We start from the raw sequence: 12,332 nt of genomic DNA on the forward strand, positions 1-12,332 counted from the left end.
AGAAGTGAGTCACTGAGTCCAGCCCACATTCAGGGGAAAGAGAATTAAGCTCCATTCCCTAGAGAGAGGAGTTTCAAAGAATTTGGTGGTCATATGTTAAGAGCATAACAGATATAATTTTAAATAAAATTGATATAACAAACGGGGGCCCAAGACTTGCCCAAGATCACACAGTGACTGAAATCCAGGTTTAGGACTAAGATTCAGTAGTCCCAAGTAAGTGTTCTTAAATAAAGACATTTGTGAGTGTTCTTTAAAAATGTGAGGCAAGCATTTTCTGTAACATGATTATTACTGGGTTGCAGGGTATTTGGCGTATTTGGGTAGCAGTAATGCACACACATTGAGTTGTATTTCTAAAGACGAGGTTCTGGGACTCACCACTTGGTGGCTGTGATCTCTTTGCCATGTTACAGGGTTAAAGTCCTCTAAGTCTTATCCACATACTCCCCGTTCCATAGATTTCTCCTCTACCTGATTTCTCCCTGCCCTCACCCACATGCCCACCATTGATTCTGAATTCTGGACGGGCCTGAAACAGCCAGGAGACTGAGGAACTTTCTGGATAGGAAAATGAGAAAGGAGAGATACAGGCTAGTGATGGTGGCCTAGAAGCAGCATGGGCGAGAATGGATACCAGTTTCCAACATCTGGCATGCTTCGTTTATTACTGTACTCCAATTTAAACGACAGTGTCAGACACAAATAAGTATTTGTTGAATGAACGGAAGGTCAAGGAATATGAAGGGAGAGGTTAAAGTTGCGCCAAGTAAGTGAGAAGAATTTGGTGGAGGTACCCAATTATCCCTGCTGTATTAGTTAATGCCTGTCTTACCTCAGATGACTAAAGCAAGCCTGTCCTTGGTGGTAGCCTTCAGAAACTTGTGTCATCATTACCACTATGAGTAAGATCATGCTTATAATAACACTTATTTTGCAGTGCCACTATGCAGGAGGAATTATTGTCCCCTTTTACAGATGAAGCTCAGAGAGGTTAAATGACTTGCCTGAGGTCACACACAGAGTCCCAGATCCAGGGCTGGAACCCCGACCTATCTGACTTCAGTGTTGTCTGGGATAAAGTCTTATTTTACAGTAAGACTGGTTAAAATGCAAACTTTCAGGCAGTCAGAGAAGAAAGATTACGCTGAGCATAAAGGAAGATATCAGATGCTTTCTTGTTTATAGAGGAGAAAGAAAGACAGAGGCCAAGGAGCACTGGGGTTAGGAGGAGAGAGAATATCTGGAAGAAGAGGAAGGAGAGTCTGTAGAGTCTGAAGCAAACTTAGCCCACTTGCTCCTGTCAGGCTATTCTGTTTTTTTCCTATGTAAATGAATTGTTACTGAGATAATCCCGTTATCTCACTTACTGCTCTTCACTCACAGTCCTCTAAAGCATAGATGCTACTAATATGGATGAAAAAATAGACATGTTACAGTTCAAGTCACATGGAAAGCGGCAGGCCAGGATTTAAACACAGGTCTGACCTCAGATCCCCAGCTCCAAAGCCATGTGGCCCTCTCTTCTGATACAGATAATGGGAAGCTATGGCCTTCCCCCAACACATAGGAGCTACAGGGAATGCATGGCCCACCTCTTTCTTCCATGAGGGGATACCTAGGACACCGGTATCATCCTCGAATAAAATGGGAGAGAAACTGTGTTAACAGATGATAAATGCACAGATTCTCTTTCACTGTCAAAAGTTCAGTTTAAGGAATATATAGGTTAATTCCTGTCATTTTAGCCTATCACTTATTTGTACTTCTAGGAAGCCCTGGAAATGTCTGCTTTACCATTGAATTCTCAGATCTGAATGTATAAATGTTTTTAATCATAAAAGCACAGCAATTTGGGCTTCAATCAGAAACTGCTGTCCTATATATATAGATATAGAATAATAAGTTTTAAGAATTTTATGAATAAGCTCACTTTGATGGTGGCATTAATATCCCATTCTCGCTGTCTAAGCTTGACTTGTCATTGTGGTAACAATCCCCATGAAATTTCCTTGGTCTATAATTACAGTTACAAAACTTATGTATGTGTTCTGCTGATGCTATTGGCCAAACTTTATCAGTCTCTATTATTTTTTAAATATCAGTTTTCTTCAGTTATTTGAATGATAATGTTCTCCTTTCAACATTTTAAACAATATAGAAGTGTTTAAAATAAAATCAACCATCTTCCTTTTCTTCTCTATACATCCCTGGTTAACTACCATTATGATTACTATAGCTTAATCCTTCCATATTTTTTTCTCTGCTTTGAGACACACACACATGTATTCAAGAGAAATTCTCATAATTTCTCTAATATGCTTTCTTACTTAATGAGATGTGCTGGGCAGTTTTTTGAATCAACACATTCAGATCTACTGTAATCTTTTTAAGAGCTTCATAGAGTTTTAAAATATGGATATATAACAATTTATTCATCTATTTTCTAATGATAGACATTCCAGATGTTTCTTTTTTCTTTTTCTTTTTTTGTTATTGAAGCAATGTTGTCATGCATACACTAGTACATACATTTTATGTACTGTCAGATAAATGCCTAAAAATGAGATGCCTGGAGTCAGAACTATCTTTTATCAATCTGATGGATGAACAATGATGGGTTTTGGGGGGTTTTTTGGTGGTGGTGGTTTTGTTTTATTTTTGTTGGGTCAGAGAGTGTAAACATTTTAAGTTTCATAAATATTGCCATGTTCATTTCCAAAAAGACTGCAGTTACAGACCAAAGAGACTTCTTTAACTTAAGTTTAAAAGGTTTATGAAAAACTACCACCAGAATCTTCAGGATCTTCAGGAGGGCGAATGAATCACGGAGAGCACAGCTAGCTTAGCCCCTGGACGCTGCACCCAACCATGGGCTGCATTGTTGTAGAGAGAACACCACCGTGACCACCTCCTACAGCTTGGCTCTGGTCACCCTGGAGAACAGGTCACCCACAGAGCCCCAGGGAACCAGCCCCTCGACCGCCAGGCTCACTGAATGCTGAGAGAAGTTTAGGGAAGTTTCCCATTGTGCTTATGGTGCCTATCAAGCTCTCCTTGTATTTCAAGGAGATTTCACCTTAAATAAATTCAAGGCTATATTTTTGGCCATGTAATGGTTCTTTATTATTATCTGTTCTTTGTAGACCTGATCTTTTTTTCATAACAAAATATCTTTATTTAAATTTCAATTCTTAATCTTTTTATTCCTCCCACCTCCTTTAGTCTGCGTTTGCCGGATGCACAGTCTGGGCCCAGGCCTTCAGCTTCATTTCTTTTTTATCTCATTCTGTTAGTTTTTCTTTTTGAATAAGAGAGTTTACTCATTTTATTATAATAACTTATGTATTTTATCTTGTTCCTTTTATGTTATTTTATGATTACTTTTCATTCTACCTTTTGGTTTCCATTTTTTCTTTTATATACGTGGAAGCACTGTGATTTTTTTTCATATCCTACTTAGGAATAATTTACAACTTTTACTATTGAATTCCCATTTTACTAGTGATTTCTCCCTATTTTCACAGTCATTTAAATCTGTATTTCTGTACTAACAAACCAAAGCTAAATAACTATCTCCTCCACCAAATTTTTCACTGTTCTGTTGTACACAATCTCCCACCCACCTCCAAATTAAGCAATTTTGGAAATGTTTTTACTTTTCTTCTCCCTCCCTGGCCCCACACCACTCCCCAACTCTTGCACATTTAATAATTTTGAATCTTAGTTCCAGGATGTTATCAAATACTCCTTTAACATATGTTTTGACTGTTCCAAGACCTTTCTAAATGAATACTGCAGTTCATCCATTATTGCTCACTTAGAGCCAACTACAAATTTACAGGAATCATTGCTCACCAGCACTTTTATGCCCTTTATCTTCCGCTATTTTGAGGTCTTTGTTCTGATTTAACTTTTATTTGGTTGCAGCAATTTCCTTGAGTAATTTTTTCGGAAAGGGCAGACAGATTTTATACTTTTGAGCCTTCTTTCTTTGTCTTCATATGTAAATGTTCTATTGGAATAGCACAAGATTCTTGAATCAGAGCCTTTTACTTTAGGAACTTTGTAAAGTTGTTCCACTATATCCCAGTTTCAGCTTAGCAGTTCGATATTATTTCCTTTTCTTTGAAGTAATATCTTCTCTGTCTAGAAGCTTGTGTTCTTTATCCTTGGACTTCACCAATGTCACCAGAATGTAACTTCTTTCATTAATTTGCCTTGGATTTAGATGACTCATCTACATCTGAAAATCTTTGCTGCTTGTTATAACAGAGCAGTTTTCTTCTGTCATTTCTTTGATCATTACTTTTTTCTTTCTTTCTTTTTCTTTCTAAAATGTCATTTTTTGTTATATTGGGCCCATGAATCTGACATCTATGGATTTTTCATCCCTGTCTCATATCTTTTTGCACATGGTTTCTATTTCTTCCAGTTTTTGCTCTCTGTTGTGAGATATTATTTCCATTTGTTTTTTCCAGAATATTAATTTGATTCTCATCAGTGACTATTCTTATTTGGTTTCTCTATTGAACTTTTAAATTCTGAAATAATGTTTTTTTTCTTCCAGAATTTTTTTCCCCTGGGATGTAATTGCATCCCCTTAAGAGTTCTCATTACATTTTTGTTGTTTTTGTTATAGTACTTATCTGTCTTTTCCAATAGTTCTGCCTCAGTAGGAGCCACCTGTTCTTGTTTTTGTTGTTTAAGTTGTCTTAAATTTGTTGTGGCTTTTCTTTGCCTACTCACACCAACATAGTCCAGGCTATTGATGTCTCTGCATAGTGATGAACTGACAGGTGGTAGAAGGTAGATTTGGAGATTTTGCCCAATGTCTTAGTAGCCAAACAAACTGAAAACCAGCATCTCTGTGCTGAGGCATGGGTGGCAGTGCTTTCTGTTCTCAGGCTTCTTGAGGAAAGAAAATGCTGTCCCTTTATAGCCCCTGCAGTTTACATCCAAGGCTGCCAGTATCCTTTTAATGAGGCAACATTTAATTAATTAATTAATTAATTAATTAATATTTTAAAATATGTTTTTATTGATTTTAGAAAGAGAGGAAGGGAGAGGAATACAGAGGTAGAGATATCTATGAGAGAAATAAACATTGATTGGCTACCTCCTGCATGCCTTCTACTGGGGATGAAGCCTGCAACCTGGGCATATGCTCTGATTGGGAATTGATCTGATGACCTCTTGGTTCATGGGTCAACGCTCAACCGCTGAGCCACACCGTCTGGGCATTAATGGGGCAACATTTTAAAGGACAGTAAACTTCAACTGGGAAGTAGAAGTATATCTCCATATGCAGAGAAGGATCTATGTACTATGGAGGTAGGGTCCCATCAAGCAGGTGAGAAATCTGTGGTCTTGCACCAGACTCTGCTAGAAATACAAACCTTCACTTGGATCATTTGGGATCTCTGAGATGCAAATAATGGTGTCAGAACCTACTTTTTTTTTTTACCCCTCTGAGAATGCAAGGGTTCATATTCACCAGTGGCTTCTTTGACTCTCTGACAGCAGGCCACTCTTTCTCAGCTGTGCTGCCACACACAGCAAGGTCCTGGAAGGGACAAGGGCCTGTGAACATGCTCTCAGGTCACTATGAGCCCCAGCTTCTGAAATTTAGGTCAGAAGAGCATTAAGGATTTTTACTTTGTTATTATTTGAATAATTTAAGAGAAAGGATCATCAAAATGAGGTAGAACATTGATGTAAAAACAGATTATGCCTGTGTAAAAAATAGTTTTGTGAAAATCTATGTACAGATTATAAAATGTTGCACTTGCTCACTACATAAAATAATTTTCTAACAGAAAAGTTTTGAAAGCAATTTATAAAGTAACATTGAAATTAGAACCCATTCTGCTATCTTATTTTTCTGTAGAAAGTTTCACATTTTATTCCCTAATTCGGACTCAACCTTGGCAGATATAATGGTTTGCAGATAGAAGTTCTAAAGTCAGTTGTCCAGCAGAAATATCAAGTCAGTCCCTTGTGTTGTGCAAAAAGTGAAAGTGCCTGTGTTTGGTTGGGAGCTAAACAGGTGCAACCATTTCTTCACAGAGCAGTTCTGGGGAAATGTAGCTCAGTAAAATGATACTGTTTTAATCCTGAAAAACCTCCCCTGTGCTTTGACTTTATGTACAGATAGCCTTGGATACCAGTTACTGGACTGTCATTAATCACGTCTTCATCTGGGGCAGTGTTGCCACTTACTTCTCCATTTTATTTACAATGCACAGTAATGGCATGTTTGGTGTCTTCCCAAACCAATTTCCATTTGTTGGTAAGTGAATCCTGCTGTCTATTGGGGCCTAGTGTCATGATGTCATTTATTTGTCTGTGTAATTTATTTTCTGTGTTGGGTGGGACTAGGGGCGACCAACAATCTTTCCTCTAGGAATTGATTGCATCGGAGGCGTCTGAAGGCTTCCAGGCTTGAAAAGGGTTCTAAAAGATTAGTTTCTGCTGGCCTTACCAGATGCAGAAGAATCATTGAGATAGTTGCTTACTGGTTCCCAACAGCCCAGATGCAGTTAATTGCCCCTTGGAAAACAAGAGGCACAGCATATATATCAGGGCTACCAGAGACCTGTGGAAAGGTGACGTGTGATAGAGGAGAGAGACAAGAGCAAGAAATGTTGGGCTCTGCCTTTTATTCCACATTATCGCCAACATCTCTGCTCACCACTTATAAGCTTTGTGGCCTAGGAAAAGTTTCTTTTCCTTTTCATGCCTTATTGTCTTCACTTCTAAACTGGGGATATTATAGTTCCTAGTTTCATGGGAAATTTGTGAGGGTTAAATGAGATAGTACATATAAAATAATTAGCATATGACTTTCTATGTAATACTTTAAAAAATAAATGTTAACCATGGTAACAGTGATGATGATGATGATGATGAAGATGATACAAGCAGATGTGGCTTGGGGACATTACAGAGGATCTGAGCAGTAAATGGGTAGCAAAGCACCTCCTAAAATCCCTTACGATCTTGAGATTCTGTGATTCTACAAAAGTGTATATCTGGTCTATCCATGGAGCATACTATCATTGCTCTCCACATTTCAAAATGATTCCTAGAAAGGGCCACAGAACTTTACACAATGGGGCTACTAATGTACTTTCTCAGAAGTTTTGAACTCTCTAGGGTGCGTGAGAGAAGTTGGTAACAATGATGTTTTTGAGTTCATCCCCTCAAACTGTGGACAGACGTCAGTGACAACCTTCTTGAGCTCAATCAGGCAAGACTGAGATTTGCGTCTACTAGTTGGGGAATCCATTCTACAAAATAAGCCTTAGAAGATTTCATGTAGAAAGCAAAATAAGAGCAACTACAGCATTATACATTTCCAGTGATGCAAAGGCTCCTGAAACTGTAATTCCATTTAAATTCACACATACACTTAAGAATATTATTCTTCAACTTTTGCCTTGCCCTGTATTACATGGAAATTTAAAATTGCACCACTCTTAGTTAGTATGTAACATTAATACTTTGCTTACCAAAGGATTCCGGCCATGTAGAAGAAACATGATGGTTATGAATAAAAATAAGCATTTAGAAAAGAGAGACATTAAAACTATTTTTAAGTTTTTTTTGGTTGCCAAATCTGAAAGTTCAGTGCATTGACTAGATTTCCAGTCCTAAGAGAGCATTCTAGAATGCATAATGAGACTGGAATGCTTCAACTGGAGAAAGTAGTTATTGTGGGGACTGCTCTCTCCAGCTAAGCACATGTCATTCCAGGAATTAATTACTGAGCTCCAATGAGACTTTTCAAAAGTTATATCAACATTGAGGTTTAAGAAAAATTTTTTTTTCCTTAGCCAGCAGCAAACAGGAGTGTGGTTTGAAAGCAAAGCTTGTTTTTTTTCCAGCCATGCCTGGGGGTTGAGCTTCAAGGAGCCCAAAGAGACATTTAATTTGTCAAGTCAAGTTTGTTTCTGCCCAGGCAAATGGAACCAACTGCTCTTTGGTAGGCAGATACTATTCTCCAAGGCCAGAAAATTCAGGAACCCAAAGCCCATTCAAGGTGTTAACAATTTAGTATTGGGAGAAGGAACCTGAATGATTGGAGGCATCATGGTAAATCCATAGAAAACCAATGGGAACCAAAGTTTGATTTGGAGATATAAGTAGGGTTGCCATCTTCTGTAGAACTTGTCTACTAGCCTTACTGACCCTTATTGCTTTGTTTAAACAAACATCCTAGTGTATAAGGTGTGAGTACAAAGTAAGGAAACTGGCTCCAGGCTGGAAATGAGTTTCACTCCTCCATTGCACTAGCATGTTGGATGGATGCATGAGTGGTTTCCCAGTGAGGGGAATGCTCTTTTAAAAAACCCAGGGACATCCCTGATCTCCTGGAACCTTGAGTACCTCATAACCCAGTGAGCATCAGAGAAATCGGCAAGTTCTTTTGAGGCAGGTTTTCTGGGATTGTTGGCTAAATTTAAAAGTCTAGCCCTGTTGTAAATAAAACTCACCCTCTATGACATAGCCAGTCTCCAAGACCATCATTTGAGATTGTACCTGCATCCAGGACATGTATTGTGTAGTTTTGATATGGTAGTGAGGGGGAGCAGAGTTTGCCACCCCAATATATGCCTTTTTTGGATATTATTTTAAGCTGGTTATTTTTAAGAAACAAAAGACTCAGGAAGAACCTTTGACCTTCCCCCTAACTGCCTAAAAATTTAGATAGAAGACCTGTTCCAGGAAGGGAGCTATCATCATAGATAACTATAGATTAATATGAACTAGGTGGGATAGACAGGGAGGAACCTGTGTCCATTGTTAAAGATGGTCCAGCAAACATTATTTACCAGACATTTGCTTCTCCATCTCCTTGTGAATTGCTTTCTTTCCCTTTGAAGTCCAAACCACTACTTGCCTCCAACCCCCACGCCCCTTTCTCCTTAGCTCGAGATGGCATATAAGCCTCAACTGCCAGGGTAAATGTGCCTTTAAAAAATAATGGCTGCTTTGTAGTGGAGGGATCTAGAAACCAGATGAGAGAGTTATGATTCATGAGTGAAGCTGGACTGAGCCTGGACAAGGGGCTGCTCCAGCTGGCAATCTCCAAGTGGCCAGGCCACCAAGAGGTTCCCAAAAGTTATCGCTCTTGCCTTCTCCTCATCACCACTGAACATACTACATAGTGGAGAAGACAGCTTGTGGTTCTCCCTAGGTAGTCCAACACTCACCATTTCAAAAAAGGCCTTTTGGGTATAGACAACAAGCCTATTAATTCAACAATTAATTCTATTTATAACCACAATGTCTATTTTCCTTTAATGATAGGAAATGCACGACACTCCTTGACCCAGAAGTTCACCTGGCTTGTGATTCTCCTGACGACAGTGGCTTCTGTTATTCCAGTGCTGGCGTTCCGGTGTCTGATGGTGGACTTATTCCCGACCCTGAGTGATCAGGTATATTGCAGCACTTATGAGGCCTTGAAGGGCTGGCTCTTGGCTCTCGCAGTCATGTTCTTCTCTGCCTAATTGGCAGCCCAGTGAAGGGCCAAGGAACTTCCCATCGGTAAATACCCATGGGTGCACAATGTCACATCACAGAAGATGGAATTGCCTGCGTCTGAATGGACTAGCCTTTTGAGTGCCGATAAAGATGAATGTCTAGACTAAATATGGGTGAGGAGTCATAAATTACAAGTGAAGTTGGTTATTTTAAAAAGTTGACTGGCAACATTTTGGACAATTGCTCCAAGGGAAAGGCAAGCTATAGGGAAAGATATTGACTTGGGACAAATAAAGGGCACAGTGAAAGAGACAATCAAGGTATGTGGTGAAGGACCTCTAAATATTTGTAAAATATACTGGCAGATTCGGAAACATGTGGGAGGTGTTACCTTCTGAACAGATTAAGAAAGGGAACAGCAGCATGATGGATGGATTAGAAAATATACAGTGAGAAGGGAAATAGAACAGATTAAAGAAATGCCTCAACCAAAGGATTAACAGAACATATTTCAGTATTTCCTGGGAAAGAAGCAAAAGCAGTACAATGTGAAGTTAGGTCCAAACCCAGATAAAAGGAGAAAAGGAGAAAGAAGGGGAGACACATCTGCAGCCACGTCAAGAGAAGGGTAAAAACATTGATGGGATGAGTGACCAGGCCCATAACGCTGAGAGGAACTGAGGTAGAATGTTCCTTGTCATGATATCCCTCACATTCTACGGCCAAAATACAAAACTCTCCCTTCTGAAATGATTCCCAGAGTCCCCTGTTGTGTCTGTCCTTTCCCTTTGGCTCTGTGAGCTCATTCTTATGCAAACTCAGAAAATGATGGATGAGCTGGAGGAAGAAAGATTATGATCATTTCTTCCTGTATTTAGTCAGATCATGACTTTCTACTTAACAGTTTTCTCCTGACACGAAAGTTGGAGTCCAAGCAATCAGATGAATCAGACAACAAGGTGGCTGGCAAACCTTGTTCTAAACCTTGGATCTTTTTCCCTCAACTTTAGAGGGACATCAAAGAGATATTGGAAACCCACCCAAACGATGTTGGCCTCTTCGAAAGGTGACCAACCCCTCCCTTCCAAAAAGAAATCAAAACCCTGAAAATTTCACGTTACATTGGCCTACCAGAAGACTTGAAAATTTCTGATTCTCAATCTCTAGATTTTGTCCTTTCTAGTTCCTAATGACTATTGGATCCTGAGAATCTTCAAAAGAGAGGGAAAAGGCCTGTTGTGTGTGTGGGGGGGGGGGGAATGGGACTATAAATTATTATACTGGCTGTGTTTGGGTGGTGTATGCTAGAAAACCTTTCTGTATAAAAGTATGTTCCACCCTGGTAGGTTTGGTTCTGTGGTTTAGGTGTTGGCCGAGGACTGAAGGGTCTTGTGTTCAATTCCCAGGTAAGGACAGTTACCTGGGCTGCAGGCTCAATCCCCAGCCCTGGTCGGGGAGTGTGCAGGAGGCAACCAATCGATGTGCCTCTCTCACATTGATGTTTCTCTCTCTCTCCCTCTCAACCCCCTCCTCCTTCCCCTCCACTCTCTCTAAAAAAAAAAAAAAAAAAAAAAATCAATGGAAAAAGTATCTTCAGGTGAGAATTAAAAAAAAAAAGTATGTTCCTATTCATTTAAGACATGTGTGAGATGGAGACAATAATGAAATTTGCCTTAATACTTCTTGCTTGCTTAATAGTCTCTTGGTAGAAATAAAATAGTCTCTTTAGATGGAAAAGTCCTTAGTTTTTAGGTGAAAACTCCCTTTTGTGATGAAGGTAAGTATTTTGTTAATGTCGATGTTTTTACCGAGAAGGCTTCCACTTCCCAGAGTGGCCCGCTGCCTGGAGTCTATCATTTGGACTTATTGTCTCACTCTGGGTCTACTTCCTCTCCAGATCCGCCAGTGGCAGAAGGTTCAAAAGAAGGCAAGGCCTCTGCGTAGCCGAAGGCCTCAGACTCGTAGATCAAGCTCGAGGAGATCTGGATATGCTTTTGCTCACCAAGAGGGCTATGGAGAGCTTATCACATCTGGAAAAAATATGCGAGCTAAAGATGCACCCCCAACATCAGGGTTGGAAAAGACACTGAATAATAGCACTAGCTGGATTGAAAATTTATGTAAGAAAACCACAGACACAGTGGGCAACTTTAACCAGGACAAAACAGTGAAACTGTGAGTCAAGATGAATTTGAACCACATAGTTATCTTTTCACTTCAGCAGGAGCTGAAAGTCCGCTGGCTCTGGAGTTTGGGATTGGGGCTAGGAGTGGGGCAGATTGCCTCACTTAACTTAAATCTGTGGCAGACAGCTGCCTGGTGTCTGTCAAATAGAGGTGTACTCTACTCAAAACCAAGCCAGATGGTCACCATCAAATTCGTGATTTGGCAGAAAAGACTCTCACAATACAAGCACAGGTTTTCATCAACCTGGATACCAATTGACCTGAACTTTGGAATTTCATATATGGAGAAAACTTGTAAATCTGCATATACCTTGAATGGATCTTCAAGTGGATGAAAGGGTACATTCAAAAGATATATACTTCAGCTGAAAAGCATGCTTGTTTACAGATAAACATGTATATGTAAGATCAACCTTTCCCAAGATAAGATTTAAAGTTGTACTAAGGTGCTTTCAGACTAAGAGGAGCTTGTCCCTCCCCAGTCTTGATATTTACCTGTGTGTTCAGCCAGAACAAAAATCACCTTCATGCCTAAAGAATAGAAAAGCACATCGGTGTTCCTCATTTTTCTGCTAGTCTAGAGATGGTACAGATCAAGCATCTTTACATGGGATAAGCTGGTAATTTGGTCATATTTAAAAAGCTCTCATGGAC

General features: G+C 39.5%; 1 protein-coding gene across 1 annotated transcript in view; it reads left to right on the forward strand.

Moving 5' to 3' along the window:
- ATP8B4 (ATPase phospholipid transporting 8B4 (putative)) overlaps positions 1–11,671 on the forward strand; it is a gene marked incomplete at its 5' end in the record, with an annotated part of 163,171 nt that extends 151,500 nt beyond the window's left edge. The window contains 3 exons of the mRNA XM_016210159.2: positions 6,154–6,292; positions 9,316–9,446; positions 11,390–11,671. Coding sequence (XP_016065645.2) covers positions 6,154–6,292; positions 9,316–9,446; positions 11,390–11,671 — 552 coding nt within the window. The remainder of the gene's footprint in view (positions 1–6,153; positions 6,293–9,315; positions 9,447–11,389) is intronic.
- Positions 11,672–12,332: the final 661 nt, after the last annotated feature.

This window comes from Miniopterus natalensis, chromosome 1, assembly GCF_054644295.1.
Source record: "Miniopterus natalensis isolate mMinNat1 chromosome 1, mMinNat1.hap1, whole genome shotgun sequence".
NCBI lineage: Eukaryota > Metazoa > Chordata > Mammalia > Chiroptera > Miniopteridae > Miniopterus > Miniopterus natalensis.